Consider the following 10,218-nt stretch of genomic DNA (forward strand, 5'->3'; position numbering starts at 1 on the left):
ACTGGTGATTAGTGATTAATTTTCAGTTTGTGGATTTAATTATTTAACGTGTCATTGGCAAACCACATAACAGAAAGATGGGAAAAAGTAATACGGAAATCCAGGTACTTGTTTCCTATGCATGTGATTTTCTTTTCTTTTATGATGATGTAATATGGACTAGGGGAACAATTATGGAGATAGAAGTAAGAACAGTAATAAAGGAAATGGGGTACTGTATGTGTATATATGGAAACTGATCTTAGTGTATGAACTTAACCAAATAGGCAATTTAACTGATGATTCTCTTAGAATTCATATTACTCTGTGAATCAAACTTTATGGATAGATAGGGTGATAGACAGGGCAGCACGGAGAACAGTTAAAAAGAAAAAAATATTTTCTTAAGGATAATGGATAATGGGTAGAAATTATGATAAACTGATAATTCTGTATAGATGACTTTCTCAAAATGGAGCCTTTTTGTTAAAACTCTTTGTTCTTCTGTGGATACTATCCTGTTTATGTATAAGGAAAGATCTGTGGGACACTGATTGAGAAAAATACAAGTATTATTTACAAAATTGTACGAGTCTCCAAAGCTTTTGTTTTTCACCTGGCTACTGAGTGAAAGCTGGAAGTTGTAAGTTACTCACGTGCACTAACACACAGAAGATAGCAAGGGCAACTTTATTCAACAGAGTAATGCATCCCATTACCAGTTAAAATATGATGCAAACTATTTTTTGGTAAATAGCTAAGTGTACCACTGCTGAACACATCGTATGACACCCCTGGAAAATATGTAAATGATGTGTCCACTTGCGTTACACAAATGAGGATTAAACTTAATTGACTGATTTAACTAATGTTTTTTTATTTTTTTTTTAATTTTTTACTCAACTTATGGTATTTTTTCTTTTGTCACTCCCAATGAACTTTAAATAATAACCACCCTTGTCAAATACAATGCCTTTAAAAACAAATAACTTCAAGTGAAACTAACCTCAGACACACTAGTTTTAACACTATAACAATGGGAAGGCACTCTGTTAAAGTTCCTTATATCTTTTTATTTGTAATTATTCTTGACAAACCCTTTCCACAGGCAGTATTAACTTCTGGTATATATACTTATCTAACAAAGTCAAAAAGTATTTGAACAATGGCCAAAACATTAATTTCTAGATGAAGTTTCACAGTTTGAATTGTTTTGGATACATGCAGCACACATGTATATTGCCAGATGCAGATAAGAGAGACAATATTGGATTAACCCCTCGGTAACACCTTAAACCGTTAACAGCGGATGGGATGATTTGCTGTTAAGGCAGTCGGTTGTAAACGCGGATGGGATGATTTGCTGTTAAGGCAGTCGGTTGTAAACGCGGATGGCACTGTGCCATGCAACACGAACCCGCCACATGACTATATACATATTTTATTAAAACTGCGACCAATGGGTTAAACAAGAACTCATATGTCACTTTTAGTTCACTCATGCCCACAAAATACCCAAACATCCAAAACCATGTCCCAGCTTGTCAAGCATAAGTCCATAGACAGTCAGAGTAGGGACAAGATGCACAAAGCTGGGCATTTAAGTTTATATTGGCATCTCTTTTCTTTTTATTTTTTTTATAATGCTGGCTTGATGGCTTCTTTTTATTTTTAATTTGTGTATTTGACAATATTTAAAAGAAAGAAATTTCTAAAATGCATGTCATTGTCTGGAAAACAACCCCTATCTTTAGATCATAAATATTGTTGAGAAGTTTAGCTGCAGCAGGAATCACTAGATCATTAAATGTAGTGGTATCAAGAAAGGCTACAATACTTCCTTCTCAATATCACAGAGAAAAAAAATATTGCACTTCATTGCACCAAGAACTATTCATACAAGTTAGCCAGTATAAATGAGGTCATGAAGATCTGAAAAATGTACACAAAACTTCCTGTGCAGTTAATCTTATTCATTATCACTGCTCCCATCAAAATAAATGTTGCTAAAATAAATTAATAAATACTCCTGAATATTAAAGCACGCAACATATTAAAAAGAAATTTTTTCAGTTATAATCACAGTTTAGATTGGCAGCAAGGAAAGAACACAAATACCAAGTTACACAACCTCCAAAGAAGAGGTATAGGAAAACAAGTAATGTTTTGTTGAAAGGCAAAACTGTCAACTGTTCCAGTAGTGTCTACTACAGTATATTATATTATGGAGGTAGCATAGCAAACTTTGAATATATCTACTTTTAAAGTGTAGAGTGAGTTGGATGTGAATGACTAAAGAGCAGTGATTTTTCTCCTTCAGTGCATCATTAACTACACTCAAAAAGTTAATGAGGGTAATGTTCAGAAGGAAAACCATTGGGACCATCTTGTAATTATCTACATCAACTTTTAACTTGATGTTATCTGTAATGGAAGGCCTGAAATCCCACCTAAAGTCATATCCTTTATATTCTGGCATGCGTTCTCTAAGCTTTTACCCTAATGTGCTTATATGTGTAAATACATGTATATTTGTACCTTTGTGTGCACTCATGGAAGCTTAATGATAAATATGTTTTTTCTGTAAACAATATCCAAATTACCAGCTTTTCCTTCACATGCTGGGATTATATTAAAGCTGTATGATTATAAACAAAATCCTGTTTTTACATTATACATTATCATGATTAATGTCTTCTGTTGCCCAGTCAGATGATTATGATGGTGTTCCGTTTATCTTAGAATACATGCTTTTTGTGTGAATTTTATAGTAGTTTCCTATTTCATAAAAATGGACACCAACTTGAAACTAGTTTTTACTATACAATTCATGAAGAAAGCTAATTATTGTTCCTTGTCTGTATGAGGGCCGAGTTTCTTGGAGATTCAGACAAATTATGTGCCAAATTGCGCTTAACTAATACCAATGATGGAAAATATTAATTTTCTTATTGTCTTAATTTTCACTAATGAGGAACTGAATTTTTCTTAAAAATACATCTGTATTTTTTTTAAATGTCAATGAACAGCATAAAGTAGTTCAATCTAAAGTTGCATAAATGAGAAGGTATACCCCCTTTAGTAAGCCAACAATTGCAAATTGCAACACAATTGCAAATTGGTGATGCTTTGCATAGCTCAAATTAATATTTTAGATATAGTTTCCAACAATTAGATAACTGGCTAAATTCAAATCAAGATGAATCACCAAGTGGTAGTGAAAGAATGAGGACTGAATAAAATTCCATCCTTCAATTGACAAAGGGCAGGAGGTTCCCAAGGATGACCCTAGCATGAGCTACTAGTGAGAGACTCATGCTAGAACTTAATCAAATAACCAAGTCACCTACAGGGTAGAGGAACTCATTTTTGCAAAAGAATATTCATTATAGAAGCATTTTCATTCTCTTGTGTGTGTACTGAATATTTTTTTTTACAAATGTGTGTAATTCCCACTCAAGAAAAATATAAATAAAATACAATAATAATAATAAAAAATTAAAGCTTTTGCTTTGTCGTCTTTGATCATGATCTGATGATAATTCCCACAGACACCTTAAGACCCCTGCTCCCTTCGAACAAGTTTCAGGTATTGTGACATTCCTAATCGTAGATTATTAAAATTGCCAACAAAAGGTTAAGTGAAATTAGCCAAGCCCCACATATATCTACAACCACAATCATGTTTTTTGCTTGGAATCAGACAGGCAAATGAATGAGAATAATTTACTGACTAGAAGGGGAGAGATGGTGGGGAGGGGGCTGAGCTAATCTTTCCTGACTATATATAGCTTGACTATGGCTATATATATTTTTTTTGCATATTTGGCAACTCATAGATTTTATAGCTTGAAAACTGGCAGTTTCAAGTGTATGTTTGTTGAAATTTGGCAAGAGAAGTTTAGTCTCTCTCCGACATTGTAACCCCCCACCACCAGTGCAAGTCTTGTAATACCTGGGAAAACATTGAATATTTCAAGAAAGCCACAGTTCATGTGTAACCGAAGAAAACTCAAGAGAAATAGTGGGCCCAGTTTTTATGGGCAGCTTTTTTTCTTTCTTTATTTGAGGGGAGGGTATCAATTTGTATGTTATAAACAAAGGTAAAGTATCTCGTTTTCTGCAGAGTTTACGTATGGAATACCAGTGTTGTGTAACCCGTTATTATGGATCTCATATGAGTCCTATTTCTGTCATTTCAGCAACTTTAACAGGCAATAGCCATTCGTTATTTCTGCATCTGTGCCCCTTAGTTAGGAGTACCAAGAATAAAGAGATGGGATGCATTATATGAGGCAAGCTAACCAATCTGAAGTTTTAATTCTTTTGTTATATTTTTGTTTACCATATACATTTTTTTTTCTTTTCCTTTTTAAACATTCACATACTCATTATACTCATTCATGCACAAAGAACAGGTTATTTTTTTATACATTTTGAAAGCATTGGTGATACAAGTATGATATACTTGGTCTGGTAAGTTCCTGAAGATTTGCATTGTTTAAAGCAGCAAATACAACTTGGTGAAGAAATAAGGAATACAAACTTTTCGGAAGTTCACATACTACTGGTGCTGGGAATTTTACCTAACATCATTTTGAAGTTTTCAGGAATTAATTTTTTTGTAAAGAAAGGTAATTTTATATGCAATTATTTTGACATGTACAATAGCAGGACATGTAAATAAGATAGGTTCATAAAAAATATATATGAATAAAAAAATCAGTATATCCCTGTTCCACTTTTTGCATGATTTATTTTGATTCGAGATTAAAATTATCATTAGAACACAAGTTCTTCCTGGGGAGAAGTTATGAAAGCTGTCATCATCTTTCTGCAATTATTTCTCTGACTGCAGATCTCTCCTACTTTTTACAACCATTCTTGCTTTCTTCAATATCACAAAAATATGGGTGTAAAATCATGAACAAAAGTCAGTTTACCCTATCTGGAACTCAAGTTAGCTGATGCAAATGCCAAATGCATTATTCGTCTAAATTCAGTTTAACTTTAATAGAAATCTGTGTGTACAAACCACTGTCCATGACAATACACAAATGCCTATGAAACGAGGGGGGATTTACCAGCCTTCAGTAAACATTGGTTCAACATGCACTCCTGTTTGTTTATTATAAAAAAGTAATAATTATTTCATACAACAAAAACTGTATATATTTATATAAATATCTGTTGTTTTACATAATTAGATATAATTAGCAGTAATCAGCCATCTTTTATCAAACTTCAATCAATTTGCTTCCTTTTAACAGGCAGTTAACAGGCTCAATAAAAAAGGAAGCCAGTTGCTTACATCTTCCTGCAGTAAATGCTTCAGAAACATAAACCTTGACAAGAAATATCTAAAACTTAGAACCCTTGGATTGTTAGTAAACAAATAAATTATGTATTTACATAAATCCCTTGGACTCTCAGATCCAGCCATTTCAGTATCAACTTTCTAAGGTCTACTAATAGCACTAAGATGTTATTTGCAATTTTGACACACCAGATCCATTATCAACGTTAATATCATCCAACTCTCATGCAGTCATGCCTATTCTTCAGAGATATTTGAAACTGCATAATCTGTACCCACTTATAAAGATCATATCTTCAACATGCAGTATCTGCTATACCACATTTCACGTAACTTTTCACACAATAACGAGTTGTTGTTTAGGAAATCACCTGACACCTTTTTCGCGTATATATAGAAATTTCAACAATGAAAATTTCCTGTGGTGGCTGGAACTAGAACTTGATAAAAGACTAATTTTCTTTATAATTATGTGAATGAACAAAACCACAAGAAAATAGCTTTCCTCCTCCATTCATCAGGATGGCTCCTCTGACCAACTGCCTGTTCAGGGAGGATGTTGACCCCAATGGGTATTTACCTAAATGAAATGTCATATTTTGTTGATGTCAGTTCTAGAACTTAAATATGTATAAGAAAAAAAAAAAAAAGAAAAAAAAAATTATAATGAAATAAACATTTTTGTTAGTTTTTTTTATATTTTTTTTGGTATTTTTACTCTTTTTTTTCTTTTTAAATATGGATGTTTTTTTTATCATTATGAAAACACATCTTGCCTATTGAAATATAATTTATTACATGGAACTAATTAAAAAAGTATACAGCAGTCTGAGACAATAAACACTGGAAATGATGATCCTTTCAACCAATTTTCTTAATCTCAAAAATGAAAAAAAATATTAATAAAAATTAAAAATAAAAAAAGCTAAGGTGAGGGAGAAAAATTGTTTGTGCGGCCGCGCCACACACTAGATGTTTACATCACGAATACCACCTATTGACTTTGAACTGCATTCCAGTAAGCTTTACTCTCCGCTTTACGACAAAGAGAAAATAAACCTTGCCGTGACACAACAGCTAACGTAAACAATTGGTAATCATGTTGTATTTTCTGGCAGCTGGAAGTGGTCTTGTAGAAGCAATGAGCACATCAACATAATCCTGTGAGACATTCATGCTACTTACCTCAGTCACTGGGCCTGTGGGGCACGGCAGCGCTCAGCCCTCATGCTTGTTAGGGTTAGTTCTAAGCCTAGAATGACTTATTAAGCAGAAACCCAACCAATCCCAGAGGTTAGCGCCGTCATGCCCCATTTCCCTAGTTATTCAAGTCACCGGTCACAGCTCAATTTGGCAACAAGACACGTTCAAATTGATAAAAAAAAAGCCAGGCATCCGAGAAAGAAATTTGGGCTCTGCAGTCCATATCTTTTTTAAATTTTTAAGCCACTAATCTATTGATAATAACATGGCAAACTCCTATCCATTCAACATCACTGGATTCACCTAGTCAGCCATTTTCTTCTTAAATTATATTTTAATAGCCTTGATAGAAGGCAACTAATCACTTCTCAACAGATGATCTGAGGATGAAACACAGATACAAGATCACAAGGGTGGGCACCCACAGTATTTCTATATATCAGCTGCTGAACATGTCCTGTGGGATGGCAGCACTGATAAACGGGCACTATAGCCCAGGATGATTTGGTCGCCGTTGGTGTGTGGCACATGTGGCCACCGTCGACTTGTAAACAGAACAACCCAAGAGACAAATGAGCCACAACTCGACCAAATGTGAGCCTTGATAGGGTGGCCAGCGCGAGTTTTGTGGCTTCATGCAGATGCAACTTTGTGGGGCAGGCCGAGTTAGTGCAACAGCCCTTCCAGGGGACCTTTCTTGCACCACCTGGTGGCCATGCCCAGACATCCACCAGATGGGGGTCTGCAAAACAAAAATTATTCTTGAGCATGTTATATCTTTAAGAATGAGAAAATAAAAATTAGAAATCAGATATAACAAGATGCTTATATTTGGAAATAATTTTCAAGTTCTTACATATTTTTATATGATTTTCATCCATACACACAGCTTTTTATGCATCTTATCCCCTTTCTACAGTCTGAACACGTCTGTAGACATTTTGACCTTTTGTAGGCATGGTTGAACTAAAAGAGGGACAATCTAAAGATGTTGGTATGTGAAGAGATCTCCTGCAGCTGGCAGCATGGAGAAGCTGGGATAAACAGCGGTGGGAAACAGAGAGGTCTATGGGGAATGGACAGGGTGACAAAGCCCAGCATCTCCAGACTACATATCTACAGACATGCCCTAGTATTGAGGGGTTAAATACTTCTGATTTATGATAAGCTGCTAATCAACTGATCAGTAAAAAATAGAATACAATGAGACAATGTGGGGAAACAAACTAAAATTAGAACTATGAAGTATGCCTAGTAAATAACAAAAGTTTTTTAACATCTACAAAACACAGATGAGGATCCTCCCCTCACTATTACCTACCTAAGCTCTAGTCACAGGAGGACCGCTAAAATTTGTCTTGGAATATGTAGAGGTTGTTAGTTGCAGCCACAGCAATTATATTTTCATGTGGGTGCCATGCTGTGTGCAGGATCTTCTTATTGAAATCAAGGCAGTCTACACTGATCTCATCTTTCTTTCTTTTGCCTGCAGTACATACCTAAAACAAAATGGAGTTTATCATTGACAAAATTATGATGGTTAAATCATAGGAGTATAAATGTACATATGTGAATACATAATGTACATAGTCATTTATGCAGTGAGAGAGAGAGAGAGAGAGAGAAAAAGAGAGAGTGTAAAGAGAAAGGGGGGGAGAAAGAGTAAAAAGAGAGGGGGAAGGGAGGGATATGGGGGGGGGAGCAAGAGAGGGAGTGAGAGTGAGAGAGAGAGAGGGGGGGGGGGGGAAGGAAGGGAGGGAGGGAGGGGGGGGGGGGAGAAAGAGAGAGAGAGAAAGAAAGAGAGAGAGAGAGAGAGAGAGAGAGAGAGAGAGAGAGAGAGAGAGAGAGAGAGAGAGAGAGAGAGAGAGAGAGAGGGGGGGGGGGGGGGGAGAAAGAGGAAAGAGAGGGGGGGGGGGAGGGCAAGCAAGAGGAAAGAGAGAGGGGAGGGGGGAGGGAGAGAGAGAGAGAGAGAGAGGAGAGAGAGAGAGAGAGAGAGAGAGAGAGAGAGAGAGAGAGAGAGAGAGAGAGAGAGAGAGAGAGAGAGAGAGAGAGAGAGAGAGAGAGAGGGGGGGGGGGGGGGGAAAGAGGAAAGAGAGAGGGAGAGAGGGAGAGAGAGAGAGAGAGTAAAGAGAGAGGGGAGAGGAGAGAGGGAGGGGAGGGGAGGGGAGGGGAGAGAGAGGGAGAAAGGAAAGAGAAGATAGAGGAGAGAAACAGAGAGAGGTGTTATATATATTTATACATGTTTTTGTGTTTGTGGAGGGAAGGGGTGGGGTAGGCAGTAATTACCCATATAGCACCTCTTTACAGTATAGGGGAATATGAGTTGTCAAAATATCTAATATTTTCACAAACTAAACAAAAAGAAGTAAACATTATTACAGTATATCCATCACTATATACTGTATTTATTTAGCATGTTTACAGTAAATAAAATTTTAAAGGAAATTTTAAAGGTTACTTGTTTATTGTTTCACATGCAAAGTACTTCTTTTTCTCAACTTCATTCTTACTCATCTTTATCTAAACATAAAATATATATAAATATGTATAAAATATCTAAAGACAAAACCACTGTCTTTAAAATCACACTGAAAAATCTAGTTTACCTTTCTTGGCTTTAGTAAAGTTCTAGGCTTAGCAGTTTCCCTTGAGGCCTCTAGAGTTACATCTCGCTTTGTCGTTCTGTCAAACATGCGGAAGAAGTTGTTGTACGAGCCTGTCATGATGGCAGAGTCATTGCCGCTCCAACAACATTCAAACTTATCAAATATACAGTCATTCTCATAGAGTGAGCACAGCTTGGAACGTAGATATTCATGCACCTGTGGACGAGAAAAAAGAGTTTTGTTATTAGCTCCACGAATGAACAAACAAAAATAACAACAATATTCATGGTTTTATATATATATATATATATATATATATATATATATATATATATATATATATATATATATATATATAAAAGAAGTAAATACAAATCAAATTTCTTCAATGTGGTTATCAATTTCAAAATCAGGCATGACAGCTTGTGACTCCGTTTGAATAGACTCAGGTATATTCCCAACCATCAAAATTCTAAGAGGAGTAACATCCACGATCCTTACCGGATACGTTTCTATAGGTTTGGTCTCCATGTGTAGATCCCATACTTTGACAGAAAGATAATCCCTAGAGATCATGTAGCGACCGCTGTTGGAGAACTTAACATCACTAATGGAGGAGATAATTTCACTGAAGAAGCAACGGTTAGTTGGGTCCTCAGGTTCCTCGAATACTGTGTGGAGTAGAAACAAATGTATGCATTAAAAAAGGGTAAACAAACCATATGCAGAAAGACATGTTTTAAGTGTTGTTTTGTCTATCATATACTTTTTTATTTATTTTTTAATGTTGATATGAGAGTCTGCAATAATCCTTCTTATATCTCAATAATCATATTTTATCTCATCATAATCTGAACATTTCAATACAGAAATTTTGGGGTCTGAATTTCATCATTTGTAAAATAACTTATAGCAGAATTAATTTCATTAAATAGACAAAGTTCATACAACCAAGACAATTAGCTTACATTTAGAGTGACTATCACAGAGGGCAGCTTGCCGCATGTCACATAGGCGAATGGTTCCCTTACTGCTTGAGTAAACAAATACATTGCAGTCATGAGGATGAAACTCTGCAGCAGTAATCACTTCTGTCAATTCTTCCATGTTGGT

The 10,218-nt window shown here is 35.5% G+C and overlaps 1 protein-coding gene across 4 annotated transcripts in view; it reads right to left on the bottom strand.

Moving 5' to 3' along the window:
* Nucleotides 1-5,083: 5,083 nt before the first annotated feature.
* Nucleotides 5,084-10,218, bottom strand: part of tws (protein phosphatase 2 regulatory subunit tws) — a 46,955-nt gene continuing 41,820 nt past the window's right edge. For all 4 annotated transcript variants that reach the window (XM_043022604.2, XM_043022605.2, XM_043022603.2 and 1 more), the window contains exons 7-11: nucleotides 10,074-10,218; nucleotides 9,607-9,776; nucleotides 9,106-9,321; nucleotides 7,821-7,998; nucleotides 5,084-7,241 (exon numbers count right to left, since the gene is read on the bottom strand). The exon at nucleotides 10,074-10,218 is cut by the window's right edge and continues 27 nt beyond it. In XM_043022604.2, the coding sequence (XP_042878538.1) occupies nucleotides 7,846-7,998; nucleotides 9,106-9,321; nucleotides 9,607-9,776; nucleotides 10,074-10,218 (684 nt within the window). In that variant the 3' untranslated portion in view covers nucleotides 5,084-7,241; nucleotides 7,821-7,845. The remainder of the gene's footprint in view (nucleotides 7,242-7,820; nucleotides 7,999-9,105; nucleotides 9,322-9,606; nucleotides 9,777-10,073) is intronic.

Source organism: Penaeus japonicus, unplaced genomic scaffold (assembly GCF_977035675.1).
Source record: "Penaeus japonicus unplaced genomic scaffold, GWHDUDI00000001_assembly GWHDUDI00000016, whole genome shotgun sequence".
Classification (NCBI taxonomy): domain Eukaryota; kingdom Metazoa; phylum Arthropoda; class Malacostraca; order Decapoda; family Penaeidae; genus Penaeus; species Penaeus japonicus.